At 32.0% G+C, this 18,405-nt stretch overlaps 1 protein-coding gene across 1 annotated transcript; it reads left to right on the top strand.

Annotated features, from left to right (window-relative positions):
* The first annotated feature begins 8,844 nt into the window (after nucleotides 1-8,844).
* On the top strand, nucleotides 8,845-15,652 carry LOC148603896 (uncharacterized). Its single transcript, XM_088553263.1, has 4 exons — nucleotides 8,845-8,939; nucleotides 9,855-10,031; nucleotides 14,684-14,763; nucleotides 15,480-15,652. The coding sequence occupies exons 1-4, from the start codon at nucleotides 8,894-8,896 to the stop codon at nucleotides 15,531-15,533; spliced, it is 357 nt and encodes a 118-aa protein (XP_088409389.1). The 5' UTR covers nucleotides 8,845-8,893; the 3' UTR covers nucleotides 15,534-15,652.
* The last annotated feature ends 2,753 nt before the right edge of the window (nucleotides 15,653-18,405 follow it).

Raw genomic sequence — 18,405 nt, 5'->3', positions numbered from 1 at the left:
CGTATGATTACTTCCCCATAAAGGATTATGAGCATTAAAGTCACCCAAAATAATAAATGGTTTGGGCAACTGTTTAACCAAATCAACTAATTTATTTCTGCATAAAATTGAATTTGGGGGAATGTAAATGGAACAAACGGTTATGGTTTTATCAAGGGATAACCGAACGGCCACTGCTTGTAGATCGGTAGTTAAAGGAACTGAAATATGTGTTACTCTGTCCCTAATAAAAATGGTAGATCCACCAGCAGCTCGTTCATTTGCCTCAGCAAATGTACTATACATTGTATATCCTTTTACGGAAATTTGATCCGTTTCTTTTAAATGAGTCTCCTGGAGACATAATGCAACTGGTAAAATAGACTGAACAAGAAGAGTTAATTCCAAAATATTAGCCTTTAAACCTAAACAATTCCACTGAAGTAATTTGGCCATTTTTATGGGTGACGAATGGGGGATATTTTCTCTGACTTGGATCCGCGACCACGACTCGATGACCTTCTAGTACGAGTGCCACCATTAAGATCAATTCGAACTGACTGAGCGCGCTGCTCCTTGTATTTTTTCATGGCAACAGGATCTGTTTGGTCAATCTGATCAAGGTCGGGACCCAGCCAGTTTTCACCTGGACAAAGTCCATGATCTGTTGTTTCCATGTCAGATTCGGAATCCGAAAAAAGCAAATGAGCAACTCGGATTCCACTAAAAACTGGGAGAATGAACTAGGTACGCCGGTTGGGTAAGCGTCTTATGTTATTTGGAATGTTCTCAGAATGTTAATTATTTTGTAACTTTTGTAAGTCTTCTTTATTAGAAACTTCATAATTATCATTAATGGAATTTCTATTTAATTTATTAATCATTGACCGAAATGTTTTTGGATCATTTTTCATATTTGAGCATATATCATCACATATTTTTGTCTTGTGCCTTTTTTCTATACTTTTACAACTCCTCTATTTGGAAAGATAAGAGTAATATTTATGGCGATATGTTCCATTGTCTAGATATATACTTATTTAAGTACCAGTCCGCCTAAGAATTTTCATTTATTGATTTATTGATGTCAGATATTTTATCCGAATTGACCTTAAATCAGTTGGATATATTGGGAAAAAATAAATAAAATGAAAAAAAATGAAAAATATTTTCACCATTACCATAGCAACAACCACTCCTTAGCAACCACCAATTTAGGGCCTAATTATCACAAAAAACATCACAATTTGAATGTAATTTTACCGCTATAACCTTGGTTCCATTGATAACTCTTATATATCTAATGGTGGAGATTTGTCAAACTACATAATCATATTAATGGAGTGTGTCTATAGGAAAACAATTTACATTAAAGTACAAAGCTATCTAATTGGTTTAGATCTGGTTACCATAGCAACCAAAATTCTTAATTTTTGACATTTTGAAATATACGAAAATAGGCTATGTTCAGACCCGTTTTGCCAGCACTAGAAAGAAGATATTATTCAAATAGGCATGGATGTGTGGCAAGACCTTCCCACTGAAACATATCTAAAATACAAATATGTGACCTATCTCTGTTTTTTGCTTATCAGTGGTCCTTTTCACAAAAAATCGTATGTGTAAAGTTATGACGTCATAGCAAATAAAAGTTTAATCTAATTTTACTCTTACGATTTTTTGTGAAAAGGGCCACTTGACCCGAAATCACCACCCATAAAGATTTTTCTTAACGCTTTTCATACTAACATTGTCCAGACCATAACTTTTTTGTCTTCTGATCTAGACTTCTAATATTTGATATGTTGGTATATCTTTTCAGGTCAGAGTGTGTCGTATCAGAGTATGTGACCTTTGACTTTTACCTTTAACCTCAAGGTCAAATCACATACAAATTTTGGCATAATACGATACATAATATTGTCTGCGCCAATACTTTTTGGTCTTTTTACTTTGATGTCTGATCTTTGGCATTTAAGTATATCACACCAAAGAGTAATGTTTTATGTAGATGAACTTTGACCTTGACTTCTGACCCCAAGGTCAAATAACATAAAAATTTTGACAAAATACTATACAAAACTTTGTCTCGGCCATGTTTTCGTCTTTTTACCCATATATCTGATATTTAGTATGTAAGTAAATCACATTAAGGTAGAGTGTAATGTTCTAGATAGGGTGATTTTTGACCTTCACCTATGATTTCAATGTCAAATGACATAAACAAAAATTTTGGCCAAATACCATACAAAATTTTGTCTGGGCCATAATGCTATTGTCTTTTTACTGATATTTGGTATGGGATTATATTTCCTCACGTCGAGGCGTCACGTACTACAGTGGTTGATATTTGAACTTGACCTTTGCCCTCATGGTCATTGATTGTTGGGGTTTAACGTCCGAGCAGAATATTTCAGCTATATTCAGACGAGACCTCATGGTCAAATATCATACCAAATTTTGACGCTTTTCATACAAAATTTGTCCAGACCATACATTTTTTGTCTTTTGATCTTGGCTTATAATATTGCGTATGTTGGTATCCTCTCAGGGTGGAGTGTCACGTACAAACAACATAGGTCAAACAACATACAAATAATGGCGAAATACCACCCAAAGTTTTGTCTGGGCCATAACTTTTTTGTCTTTTTTTCTTCGATATCTGACATTAAGAATATGGCTATTTCACGCGCTAAGATGGAGCGTCTTGTACAAAGGTGTGTGACTTTTGCACTTGACCTTTGACCTTATGGTCAAATGACATACAAAATTTTGGCTTAAGTTAATGACTCATTTCATGCAATATTTCACCTCGTAGTGTGTCATACATGTAAAAAAAAATCACCTTTAATGTCCTTTATCACCTGCTTGTGCTTAACACCAAGTAGCAGGGTTTACTTAATAATCATTTAAACATCATTCTGTTATGGACAATGTGGTCTCTAAATTTTGAAGGAGAAGAACTCTGATGAGTTTTAGTAATTACACCCCATGCAACGAAGTTGCGCAGGGTATGATGTTTTTGACCCGTCCGTCTGTCCATAGGTCCATCTTCAGTTTTCCGGACTTTTTTGAAGCAGTTGCAGATATTGACATGAATTTTTGGTTTAAATTCACAATGATAAGTCAAGTTTACGTTTCGTTTCACTTCGAATGATTTTTACTTTCGATTAATTAAAACTTAAAGAAATTTAAGTCTGGAGTTTGAAAGTACCATTCTGGGTACCAGAATTTAGTTAGAAGATAAAGGTTTGATTTCTTATCGTAGATTTTAAGCTGACCTGTGACGAAGGTCAGTGTGAGCTATTGCCATCAATTTGTGTCTGGTGTAGTCATCTGTTGTTATTGTTAACTTTTCCAAAAATCTGTTTTAAATTTTATTTTGTCACAATCTTTTCTAATGCATGAAAAATCATTTTCAAAACTATTTTTTTAATTTTATTTTGTCACAATCTTTTCTAATGCCTGCAAAAATCATTTTCAAAACTATTTTTTTAATTTTATTTTGTCACAATCTTTTCTAATGCCTGCAAAAATCATTTTCAAAACTATTTTTTTAATTTTATTTTGTCACAATCTTTTGTAATGCCTAAAAAATTAATTTTCAAAAATATAGAAAATATGAACTAAAGAAGATAGTATACAAAGTTACACGATCCATCTGCTTATTTATTGCTCATACACTAGGTCAGAAATAAACTTTAACATAGTCAATGAAATGTAAAGTATAGGTTGCGGATAGTTCACTTTTGCCTGGAAGTTAATTCACGATCCTTGATGCATCAGGATATAACTTTAGTTACATGATCCTACCTTTTATATTTAATGAGGTATGATACCAAAAGTACTAAATCATGATGTTGTTACCAAAACATTAGTTTTTTGTCTTCTTTGACATATTCCTCTATATATTTTACCTATTCAACTAGGTTGGAACACGGACATAAACATGTGGATTTTCCAATAGTTCTTCATTAACTTCCTAATCCGAAGATTCATAGTGAAACTGGTTGTGATTCCTAAGATTTATTGACTGACAAGCTATCAGTTGTAATTCATTTCTGATACATAAAAATTAATACTAAACCAAAATGTCTTAACAGAATTGCTAAAGCTGAAAATTGACGTCACAATAACCTAATTCTTTAATGGCATGTGAAATGTATGCAAAATGTTAGCCAGTGCTTGTGCTAGTTTCCTTAAATGGGAAATAAATGATCACGCATAAAAAGTTTTTTGAATGCTATTCAAATTTATTTCAATATGATTAGGTTATTAGATTCAAGTATTACCCCAATATTGATTTTCCTATTGTTTATTTTCTATTCCTGTGATATTCCCAAAGCGGTAATAACATTTACAACTGGTCTGTTTTGCTCCTATTTGTAATAAAGTGTCAGAATTAATTTAACACGACAGTCACATAAGTCAATGAAAGTTGGCGTATTAGTTCCTTAGGGTAGCCCAAACATTATGACTGTTTGTACTTTTAACCAGTGCAAAAACATGGCCGCCATTGCCAAAAATATAACATAAGAGTCAGGAGGCAGTTTCTGTAAATAACTTAAAATTTTTTGCCTTTAGCAAAATGTTTGTGAGGGTTATATTGTTCAGCATCATTAGACAGACCAATTCCGCAATTTTCAAAATGATTCGTATACTAATATAGGAGTTACGGTTCCTTAAACATTTTTTTTTCACATGTACATGTACAACTTTGAAAATCTTCTCTAAAACCTTTCAAGATCATTTAATGGAAATAAAGCATATTTGTTCTTTAGTGTATTTGTGATCAAAATGACTTGTGATTTTTAATCCATGAATATATATGGTGCCTATACTAAGAACGGAAAATAATGGTCGGAAAACAGTTTTTTTTAAATAATTTAAAAAATTGTTGGTTTCAGCAAAATTCTGGTTCAGGTCATAAAATGCTATTAAAAGCATTATCTGCATTTGACTATTCAGTTATTATTAACTTAGCATGTCTCATTGTCAAGTTTTTCTAATAAGCAAATGGTAAACCAGGTGAACGGTTCAGGCACTCTTGACCCTCTAGTTATCCATTTGTAATATTTCTATGATATATTTGTAAATGTTGACTTTCCAATTGCTCTTATCTAAATTTCTGCCACCAAATTCCGTTGTGACATTATGTTTAAACAACAAAATTATAAAATATTTTGAAATGTTCTATAAAAAGAATCTACATGTTCCTGTTTATAAGAGTAATGAAGGGAACCAAGATTCTAGCGGAAATCAAAAGAATGTAATCCTGGGACAATTTGATAAGGAGATGTGCATTTCAGTAAAACATGAACTAAAAAAATGTAAATGGGATATCATGTCAAGAGATGATCAACAAAAACAAGAAATGTTATTCTGGGGTCTCAATGAATTCTCTCAATATATGGAAATTGATTTAAAACAAATTAGTATCCGTCATACGAAATCCGTCCTCATTAACACTAAGTCAAAATTTGTTATATTATTTGTCCATGAGGTCAAAGATCAAGTTCAAATGTCAACCGCTCTAGTACGTGACACCTCGCCTTAATGGAAATATAACCCAATACCGAATATCAGATGTCTAAGTAAAAAGACAAAAAAATTATGGCCCTGACAAAATTTTATATGGTATATAGCCAAACTTTTTTATGTCATTTGACCTTGGGGTCAGAGGTCAAGGTCAAAGGTCTTACTATCTCTAAAACATTACACTCTACGTTAATGTGATTTACTTACATACTAAATATCAGAATCTGGGTAAAAAGACAAAAAAAAAGTTATGGCCAAGAAAAAGTTTTGTATGTTATTTTGCCAAAATTTGTATGTTATTTTGCCAAAAGTTTTATGTTCTTTGACCTTAGGGTCAGATGTCAAGGTCAAATGTCATCTACATAAAACATTACTCTCTGCCTTGGTGTGATATACGTAAATGCCAAAGATCAGATATCAAAGTAAAAAGTAATGGCACAGACAAAATAATGTATCGTATTATGCCAAAATTTGTATGTGATTTGACCTTGAGGTTAAAGGTCAAGGTCAAAGGTCACATACTCTAGTACGCAACACTCTGCCCTGAGAAGATATACAAATATACCAAATATTAGAAGTCTAGGTCAAAAGACAAAAATGTTAAGGTCTGCACAATTTTAGTATGGAAAGCGTTAAGAAGAAGAAAAGTCTTTATAGGTGGTGGTTTCGGATCCAGAAGATAAAAAAAACAGATAGGTTACATATTTGTATTTTTGATATATTTCCGTGGAGAGGTCTTGCTACACATCCATGCATACATTTGGATGATATCTCCTTTTTAGTGCTGGCAAAACGGGTCTGAACATAGCCTATTTTCGTATATTTCAAAATGTCAAAAATTAAGAATTTGGTTGCCATGGTAACCAGATCTATACCAATTATATTGCTTTGTACTTTAATGTAAATTGTTTTCCTATAGACACACTTCATTAATATGATTATGTAGTTTGACAAATCTCCACCATTAGATATATAAGAGTAATCAATGGAATCAAGGTTATAGCGGTAAAATTACATTCAAATTGTGATGTTTTTGTGATAATTAGGCCCTAAATTGGTGGTTGCTAAGGAGTGGTCGTTGCTATGGTAACGGTGGAAATATTTTTCATTTTTCTTTTTATTTATTGTTTTTCCAATATATCCAACTGATTTAGTCAATTTGGTTAAAATATCTGACATTGATAAATCACCAACTGCATGATTCTTAGGCGGACTGTACTTAATAAGGAGATATATTTTTATACTGTATTTCTTAGATCATGACAAAAATAAGAAAACCATTCTTTTCTTTTGGTCTTTCATTGTTTGTGAGTCTGCCTTTGATAAATTTAGCAGACATTGATACAGTTTTATGTACTATTGAGTTAAATGTTTTCACTGCTACTTTGCAGTTTTCCTTCAGTATCAAATAATAAAATTTGAATTGTAAGTTTTATGGGTGCACTTTGAACATTAATGTGGTACTTTTCAATCGATTGATTTTCCCATATAAATTTTCCTGGGAAAAAATCTAAGTAATCTTTATTCGTCTTGGAAACATGTAAGCCGACAACAGTTAATTAAAAAATGGTCTGAGATAATTGTCAATATGTCATAATTTGATATTTACAACTTTAATGTCTTGTAATAAATTCAGACAATTCAGAGTTATTCAGAAGAAACGACAATGTATTTACTTTACCTGTTAACTGAACGATGATGAAGCGTAACAGTTCTCATGCTGAACATTTTAATCTGTCTCATAGCTACAAATGATAATTTAATATAGAAATAAGGGACACTTGGTTAACCATGCAACATTAACATTAATATTCATAGTTTATATAGGTTTTGAAAAAAAAATGGAATATTATGACCATTAAAGAGTTAGAGTTTTAAGATGACAAATGACAAAAAAAAAAAAAAAAAATAAATAAATAAATAAAATAAAAAAAATAATTAAAAAACTGTTAAACACATATATAGACACTATTCTCCAACAAACAAGAATTTAAAACACCTTTGCAATTTTAAACCTAATGATCTCCATACAATTTGGAAGATTTTGAGACCACTTTACCAGCACTAGAATATATCATTTCCCATTGAAAATTTTAACACGCTGTGGGTGTTTGTTATTCAAGTTATATGCCAAATGTATTTAAATTATTTTCACTCTACAAATCAAAAATATATAGACTGTCCTGACAAAAGCCTCTATTTATTAAGTGATCACGATTCTATGCACAAATAGCTCAATAGCTGTTTTGTATTTTAATTGAGCATCTATTGTAACCGGGGGAGGGGGCGTATAATTTACCAATTTACCTCCCCAAATTACATATTCACACACAAGGATTACCGCTCGGTGATAATACAGTGACTCGATAAGACAAAAAAAAGGCTAAGCCTAATAAATTAACTAACTGATATAAGCCGTCCTGTTGCATTATATACGAGAAAAAAGCCAAAGAGTTATCGTGTGATGAATGAAACAATGGAAACCGAGTCATTTCTAACTTAAATAGATACGACAAAATTCATCCATTTTCTTCAACTACTTCGGCATTTATAAATAAACGTATATACATGTACCACATATATAGGAACATGGCGAGAATCTTTACTTTCCCCGAAAGAAAACCCTGTGATTTGGTGATTATAAAATACCAATGCCAATTTTGGTGTGCTGCACACGTGTTTCAAGTAGTAACTTCTCATTAACAGCATTAGGATCAAATACGTAGGAAATTTAAGATTCTGAACGCAGGTATGGGGACAATTTTAAAAACTTCTTAAATGTCAGAAATTGTATTTGAACCTGTAAAAAATCGTTATTGTTAATTTGTGGAAAAGAAGACAAAAGAAAAATACAAAATGGCTGAAAATGCAGTTCTGACATTTTTGTTTCAATTTGAGCTCTTCCAGTTGAGAATTTCAAAAAGTAGCACCTCTTCAACCGCCACTATGCATCGTCTTTTTTGTTTTGTACATCGATCTGATTAAAAAAATAAACACGTAAACATTATATTGTTATAATCATCGGTAAATCAGCAGTCACATCAGCACCACGGACAATTTCAAAAACAATCATTACTCAGTATTTTAGAAGAAACAAAGAAACAAAAGTAAATGAGAAAGTCGGGTTATTTCAAAATCTTTGCTTTAAGTTTTGCGAAACTGAACTTCAGAAATATAATATAATGCAATGCACGCTTTATTAATATAGATTTTCCCAAAAAATCAACTTCATCGTTGATGGCGGTCGCATTTGCAATTACATCACATCCCCTATTTTTATTCAATCATCTGCAATTTCGCTCATTACACTAAATTACTTTAAAACGGGATCACAGTTATTATTCCAACCATTACTACTACACCAGCGTCAGGAGAAATGGAGAATATATTTATATTAAGCATCCTATATCTTATTAATTATGGTAAGACATTTTATTCATTCTTTAGACAAATACATGAGAGGTAAAGCTTTGGTATACGGGGAAACGTGTATGACAAAGACCACAAAAATTAAAGTTGGAATGTGAAATGTTAACGGAAGGGCAATTGTCTTTCCATAAATTTGAATTAAAACCTAACAGTGGCCGAAAACATGTTGTGCAAAGCGCTTAATATATGACAATTCAATAATAAGTTTAAAAAGTGCACGCATGTAATTGTTAAAAAATAAAATGAATACCTTATTTAAAGGCAAAATTGAACCAAAATTAACGCACTATTAAATTAATATCCTAATCACAAGAGACAAATTCAGAGCGAGAATGCTTAAACCCACGACACAGTAGTAGTAAAATATGACAAAAAACGTTAGTAGTGTTAAACGAAAAACGTAAAAACAGATGACAAAGACTAGAATCAACGGTAGGGATTATCTTAATAAACAGATGTCAAAGGCCAGAATCAAAGGTAAGGATTATCTTAATAAACAGGTGACAAAGGCCAGAATCAAAGGTAACGATTATCTTAACAAACAGGTCACCAAGGCTAGAAGCAAAGGTAGGGATTAGAAACAAATCACTCAAAGAAAAAAGACAAGCACTTACAAACCGAGAAAAAAAGGGTTGAACAAATAACCCAATCACACAAACCAAAAGTATACTTTGACAGGAACAACAAAGTGAATTGGTAACCCGAAAGGAGATAATATAAGTAAGATTTATTTATTTGGTAGAAAAAATGTTGGTTTAAAAGTGACACCGATTTGCATAGGTCATGCTGAGTATAATGTGAAATGTACATTACAATTCTCACTCTGAAAAATTGACCCTTCTCATATTTCATCATATTTTCTAACCTGCTAACATGTTTTCGTCCTTATTAACGATTTTACATTTTAGCTCAATGTTTTGTACGTGTCGACAACTATGAGAACTCTGTCTACATACTACGGAATTCAATCGTGCCAAAGCCGGAAAAGCTAGAGGAAGTGGTTTATTTTGACCCTAAACAATTCGACTATATTTCAGTCACCAAGAATACTGAGAGAGAGTTACCGAATGGAGAAAAGAAAAACGGTATGATAATTGAATGTTTATAGTTTTATATTCGTGTTTCTGTACATATTATTCTTTAAAATAAAAGATAATATGCGGAATTCTAAAATCAATTTCAATAATACTTTTTTTGAATATAGGCCACCACTAGAAAATAAACAGTGTCATATTGAAAAGTCCAAGATTGCCTCACACAGAAAACTAAATAATGAAAGAGTAGCATAAAAGTGTATATTTTCTTTTAAAAAGGTCGTCGTCATAACGTTCGATCACTATCTACTTAGAATTACCAATGGTTAATGAATAGGTTGATATCGAGTTTAGGAGCTTTTTTTAACATTGTAATATAAATGTAATAAATATTCCCAAATAATTGCATACAAAGCAAACAAAAACTTTATACCAAAGTGTACCACAAACCATAAATATCCTATGGAGATACAGATGACAGAACTGTCAGGGATTGGAGTACTTATTTTATTATTCCCATTCAAAGTTATTTGTAGATCGTTTAATTTTGCTTAGATCAAGACTTAATAAAATATGACGAATTTCTAAAGATATTATATAGATTACAAAGATTTTATTGTAATGTGGTTTTCCCTTTGGCATTTGACAGCAGAAACTTTACTGGGAATCTGTTGAGTTCTCATATTACTTTTCACAGAAAGCAAATAACACTTAACATAATCCAAATATTCCTTTTAAACATTTATAAAAAAACATTCTATACACTACTTTTGTTTTAGTGTTTTATTTTTTTATTTGTATTTTAGCCACAGCATATGGAAGTACAAAACTTCCTGTTGATGAGAAACATTCTTACATGTACAAATAATTGTGTGCAAAATCAGGCAAAAATAGAGGTTGGGTGGTTATCATTGTCCCAGGTTTTTACTGGTTTTTAAGCTACCTAGTCAGTACTGGTTGATTGATATTTTGCAAACAGTATTTCTGTAAAATAATAATTTCTGTCATACATTACAAAAAAGTTAATACAATAAATACATATTATATTTTAGTGTTCTAAAATGTTTTTTCTTAAAATATCTCTAATAGCTGTCTTAGTTAAGAAAAAATAAACACCTCTTTCTCTAAATTAATTCAAATTTATCTTACATGAAACATAACAAACTTTACAAAAATGTAGTACAGTGTACTTCATGAGCACATCTTTGTTTCAATAACTGTTTATAACAGGTAACATAAGTAAGAGTAGAATAGGTTACTTTTCACCTGACTGACGGGTGGTCATTGTTAAAACAACATCCCCTCATAACCAGGAAGATCATTAAAGTGGTGTGAAGTGGTGAGTTTAGAACAATAAATTAAAGTCATTTCAAGTACTAGACAAAACTTCTAAACACAAAAACTGGAAAGTTTACCAATGCTATTGCCTTAGGGCTTCTCCCATGTATAGTTTCTAATTACCTGATGATTTATAATGTCTGGATCCCCATTTCAAAATATTTGGATCCATCACTGTATGTTGATTTATTTACGAGCAATTAATATCACACTGCAAAGTATATAATAAATTTGATACAAGTATTATTACATTACAAATATCATAATTTCATGTATGAAATCATTAACTAATACTGTACTGCATATGCCAGTAACCATAGTTAGAGTACATGCACATGTATTTTTGTAGTTTTCAGTATGAATTTCCTGTTCACAAACATACAATTGTAAATTGCAAATATGGTAAGACATATATGACAACTGTTCTACACTAGCAATGTTTACAGTAGACCTATCACCAGTTTTGAAAATTTTAAATCATTGTGTACATTGGAAGTATATGAACAAACTTATGTATACCTTCATTTACCTAATACATTGTACATGTATGATTGTCCCTGAAAATCAGCTCTAAGGAACAAAGCCACAATGATAATTATTGAAAATTTGAGAATGGGACAATTTCTAATACAATCAAAATGTAATCAAATCATTTTTAACATATTTAGGAAAATTTTCCGCAGGAATGTTTTAAGCGGGGACTCTTTATGCTCTAAAAGTTTGCTTGGCTACATATAAATACCTAATTTTTACTAGATATCCCTCTTTTTGATACATTATGTAGATCAAGGTCAACTACTGAAGTGATAAGTATGCCACATGGCCTCATTTCATCCCAATCTAATTCAGATAAGATTTTAATTGCTTCCCCTTTTCTTTTTTCTTTGTCGCATGACTTCATGTGACAGAAAAAAGGGGGAACAATTAAGATCTAATTTTATTTATATTGCCTTTCATTCTTACCTTTGGCATTGTTTATGTTTTTGCTTTTAAATCATATTAATTTAACAATTCCATGATTCGAATGTTTATTTTCTAGTTTAAATACTTCATATTGTTTGCTAAATGTACATGTGTATGTTTATTTATGTACATGTACACAATGCTTGCATTTTAAATTCCTGGGATCAAATCAAACACACATGACATATATAGGATTTACATGTATTTAACAGTACAATGTGTATAAAATATAGAACAACTTGAAAACTCTAAGCATATGTAAAAATATTTTTCATCAAAATTGTTCACAAAAATACCTGTAATTTACAAACACTATAATAAAAGACTTTCAAACCTTCAGGATCTGGTACATGCGGATCCACACACTATGGAAATTAGGGGTGGCAGCTTGGGTTCCTAAAAAGGGGTGTGCCAGGACATTATTTGCCATTTTTTGTCAATTTTATACATGAAAATGATAATTTTCCAATATAAAGGAGGGATGAAGTCCAACCCCCCCCCCCGCCCGCACCCTCACTGTAATTATAAACATTGAAACTATACTTACGTTTTTGTACGTCACAAAAAGCGTACATTGCAGCTCCGAAAATCCGTTATTAGAAGCTCCCAACATTCTCAATAGATTTTTACAGGTAAGATAGTATTCCATATTTAACTCCTTGGTAAGATTGACAAATAATTAACACTTTCAAACCTACATGACCCATATTGTAATGGTAAACAATAACAATATACTAACAACTCAAACAGTGAACATTGCAGGTCCAAAAAATCCGTCATTAAAAACTTCTGACATCTTCTTGTGAATGTTTGACCGGGTTGCTCGAATAACCAAAAACCTCGGTGTTAACCTGAAGCAATATTGAATATCCGAAGATCTCAATAAAATACGTTTTTTGGGTGGTATAATTGCTCACCGTGTTATTTAAACACACTTGCCAATAAGTTTGTTTTATTAGTATTCCAGCACTTTCTAGATACCTAGCGAAAGTCTGTTATAATCAATATGACAACAGTACTTTGAAATTAGTCACTTGTCCTTCCGACGCCATTTTGTTTTCGGTTATTGGATGTACCGTGTTTGACCTGCGTCAGGTCAATTAGAAAAAAATAGTCCTGCTCGATAAGACAAAATTCAAATAGTTTACAATAAGCACATAATCATAGAAATATTGCAATTCAACAAATATTACAAAAGCTTTGATGTCATGATACTTCCATCACTACAGAAGTTTTATGGACGTCATCATGAACTCGTGGATCGTTATGGTGCATCCATCAGCACCATGAGAACTGATTTATTCAACGGGTCATAGTTTTCCTTCCTTCGTTTGTCTACCCCGGACTTGCCTTTTTATGAGCAACTCGGCGGGTGTTTCTAGAAAAAAACAGAGGACGCTTACCCTACCGGTGCACCTGGTCCATGCTCCCAGTTTTTAGTGGAGTCCGAGTTGCTCATTTACTTTTGTTACTTTGTATGTATGATTTTAGTTATTGTATGTTCTTTGTTGTGTATGTCTGTTTTCCATGTCTGGTCTTTGTCCCTGGATTACATTCTTTTGATTACCGCTATAACATTGATTCCCTTGATTACTCTTCCATCTCTTACGAAAAATAAAGCATCACATATTGATCGGCAAGGTGGAAAAGGGGGAGGGTAAAGATCGAGAACAGACCGCGGAATATTTAGGCGGTTCCATGTGACAATATCCACTTCTGGTTGAATCCCACTTGCCGACGATCTCTAAGTTAAGTTCAAGCTATAAATAGCCTTCCTTGACAAAAATTGTCCAACATCTCATAGAGCAGATTTTGTTTTGTGAGTCACTTGCTTTGACGTCATCAACCTTTTTGATGATTTGCTTGTTAAATATTGCTACTTTAATTTAATTATAAGGACTGACTGTTATATTTTCGGTCTTTTTTAAGTAACTTCAGTGCTCGTGTTGCTAACTGGCTATGCAGGTTATTTAAAATGTATCACGTGATTGAGCTTATTTCGTCATAGGCCAAGTCACATCAATATTTGGTGGACAAAACAGTTTCAGTTTATAATTTACTGTTAATATGATAAATAAACTAAAAAATGTCGCCATTTAAATTTTGAGAGCAGCAGTTAGAAAATGCATTATTCCATGTGCATGTTGACTTATATGACAAGCAACAATTTTGAATACATGTGATATGTGGTTTTCTTCATGATAAACTAGTAAATATGTCCTCGATCAAAAATAATGGGCCTTTGAATACTATAATAGTCCTTATGTTGCATCGGACCATTACAGTCTTCCTTAGACATATGTTACTGGTCATTTATGGAAAGCAGATACTTAACCCTAATGTTTAACTATAACGTATGCTGTAGCATTACCCCTATTTAATAAACCCAAATGAAATTTCAGGTGATGAGATACATTTCCATACTTTTAATGAGAATTATTATTTGATAAGAAGAATGATATTGTTTTTCACTGACCCTGCCGTAAGTCTTATGTGTTTATTGATAAAGTATAATAAATATTGTGAATTATACATATTACATGTTTTAAGAAGTTCAAGTAATCTAGCATTACTAAATACCATGCATCGGCGTTAATAATGGGATAATTCAGACACCTCAATTACAAGAACATGGCCTGAACGAGAAAACAGGAACCACAGACGATGTACATACACAATGTAACAAACCGAATAAAAAAAGATAGCATACAAAACTAAAGATAAGGTAAACAAGACGTAATACACATAAATGGAGCACTAATAATAAACAAAGAATGACATCAGGTACTCTGAAAGAGTGAGAATGTTATGTTCAGCCAGCGACGATGGTCACCGTTCGTACCTTAACAAAACTAGGTTAATATCCGGGTACTGAACTTTGCTTTAGATTATGGTGAGTGGTACCTATATATAAATCATTTACTTAATAAAGATAGGAGAAAAAAATCGATAGGCTTTTCAAACATGTGAATTGAATGCGAAATATATGTTATTACCTCAGTATACGGCTGTAACAGGGTTATCAATCGAGAGCTATGGCCACAGTCATTTTTATTCAAGTTGCATATATACGTAATCTTTAATGAATAATAAAATCACAAAGATTGTCATTACAATAATACAGTTTGAATATCATTGCCATAAATACTGTTTTGGTAGAACAGCTTCAAATAAAGTTTAATACATTTTCTTTTTCAGTACTTTAATATAATGCAGAGAGCTCTACAACAGCATATAGGAGCAAATAAATAGCAATAAGATGTTACAAATTCGAAATTCGAATATTGGTGTTAAATGTACCCTTGTTTTCTTTGGTTACTTATTAATTCAATATACTCTTATAAGTATATGAAATAAAACGATCACTAGGAGTATTGTTGATACTAATATGTATATTAATTAATTATACATATAAACCCCTTATTATTAAATGTTTTATTGATAAAAGGACACTACAGACAGTATGAAGTCAGACTTACATGTTGACCTACATTTAGAGATCAACGGTAAAAGAAAACTAACGACAAAACTTTACGACAAATTCGATGCCCTCTTTTTCCGTATCGTCAAATTTCCTTTCATCTGTGGCAACCTCCCTTCAGCACCAGCATATGGAGTTTTCATATCACAAATCATACGTTATGCCAGAGCTTGCCGTAACTACGCTGACTTATTTCACCGTGCTTGACTTCTCACAATTAGGCTTCTGTAACACGGTTATGTTGCTTTAAGATCAAAGTCGTCTCTACAGATATTTTATGGTCGTAATGTTCTTTGTTGGTATATATTCTTTTGATTTCTGCTCGTATCGTGTTTCCCTTAAACTTGTTTAAACAAAGAATATATAGTTGTGTTAAGTACCATTCTGTGTAAGAATCAGGCAAAGGGTAGCACGTACTTTTCTCAAATTGGTCTTTTTTACATCAAATATATTCAATACATTTTAAAAACCACCGAAAAGCTATTTAAATTTATCCTGAGGCATCTGTTACGTAGATATTTGTTTGACTGTCCACATAGGCGAAAAGTGCGGGACTGTTTTTCCTGCCATTTTTTTTGTAGTGCATTTCAATACCTATCAGTATCTTAAATGACAATCTTCGCAAACACTTTGATGGTTATTTCTGGAGGTTATGATGTATAAGTATTTGGATAATACAATAAACTCTCTTCGTTGTTTTTCATGTGTCACATGATACATACATTTTGCCTGATTCTTAGACAGAAATGTACTTAAATGTCAACATTTAAAGAAGAACTTTAATGTAGTTTTAATGTAATTTAGTCAATTTTGTATAATTTGCATATTCATTTGTTAAATGAAGATGATATTACGTGCACGTTTTTCGTGCAGGAAAATCCACAAAAAATACAAAGTGTTATATCTGACTTTCATGACTACCTTAGGTGAAAGTTTTAAACTGTTCAAAAAATGAATACAACCTGAGTATATTCTTTTATTGAAGTATCAGTCAATAAAAAAATTAGAAACTGTCCATATTAAAATGATTTATGGTGAAGAAAAACACACCGAACAAACAATGTTTTTTTCAATCTACATATGCTACATTATAACTTAACATTTGTCCTTTCAATACTTTGTTCTTTTGAGAAAATCATACATTTATCTCCCAATAAATGAACCAAATCGAACAAAGTCAAGAACAATATCTCTCGTAAAGTGCAAATTTTATGTACAGTCTATATACATTTTATCGCAAAAACGAAACACCCAAATGAAAAAAGAAAACTGATTATTTGGTCTGATTCTGATTAAGAAATACAAGAGAATTCGGTGGATTTTGACATTCATGAATCACATCCTGTCTGATTTTATAAAGACTGCCACTGAATCATCAGGAATATTTATGGGTACTAGTTATATATGATGCTATATTTCTTTTTTTAACTCTTAAATGTATATATCTGTACCTATACGGATACCAATTTAAAAGAAATACAAAATCGATTTCATGACGTCATTAAGGGGATTTCGTCCAAGTATGCATCACTAGGCACTGACTGCTTTGTCTGAAAGAGCTTCCCGATTTAACCGTCTTAGAAATACATTGCCTACATAGTGTGGTTGTATGTTGACATGTAAAGGTCATTTGAAAGTAAAAGTACTTCATAAAGAAAAAAAAGAAACAAAACAAATATTTTGTAATAACGTACTGATGAAATCCATACGTGGCAGTGGAGATGTAGTACGAAAACGCACTAAACAAACGAATAATCAAGAGACCTAAGGTTATAGTGGTAATAAAAAAAATAAATAAATAATCCAGAGATAAAGACCAGACATGGAAGAGTAATCAAGAGAACCAAGGTTATAGCGGTAATCAAAAGAATTTAATTTAGAGATAAAGACCGGACATGGAAGAGTAATCAAGGGAACCAAGGTTATAGCAGTAATCAAAAGAATTTAATTTAGAGATAAAGACCGGACATGGAAGAGTAATCAAGGGAACCAAGGTTATAGCCGTAATCAAAAGGATGTAATCCTTGGACAAAGACCAGACATGGAAGAGTAATCAAGGGAACCAAGGTTATAGCAGTAATCAAAAGAATGTAATCCAGAGACAAAGACCAGTGGCCCTTTTAAAAAAAAATCGTAAGAGTAAAATTAGTCGTAAGTTATGATGTCACAATACTTTTATTTACTATGACGTCATAACTTACGACTAATTTTACACTTACTATTTTTTGTGAAAAGGACCTCTGACATGGAAAACAGACATACGCAACAAAAACATAAAGTAAATAAAATCATACATACAAAGTAACAAAAGCAAATGAGCAACTCGGACTCAACTAAAAGATGGGAGCATGGCCCAGGTGCACCGGTAGGGTAAACGTCATCTGCCTTTCTAGAAACACCCTCCTAGTTGCTCATAAAAAGTCAAGTCTGGAGTAGACTACAGAGGAAAGGAAAACAATGCCATTTTTTTCGTTTTTCTTTTTCGAAGAGCTTCAACTGAATGACAGATTTGGACTGTTTATTTGGTATGCAATTGTTTCGGATTTAGTAATACAAGTGAACTCGGTGTTTTTATATGCATTAATCACCTCCTGTAAGCTGCTTTTTACAAAGATAACAATTTGTATTATCTATGTATTCTGT

Source organism: Perna viridis, chromosome 11 (genome assembly GCF_037379345.1).
Source record: "Perna viridis isolate PV_CMFRI_1.1 ecotype Kerala chromosome 11, ASM3737934v1, whole genome shotgun sequence".
Lineage (NCBI taxonomy): Eukaryota > Metazoa > Mollusca > Bivalvia > Mytilida > Mytilidae > Perna > Perna viridis.
This window is presented reverse-complemented; position numbering and strand designations above follow the sequence as displayed.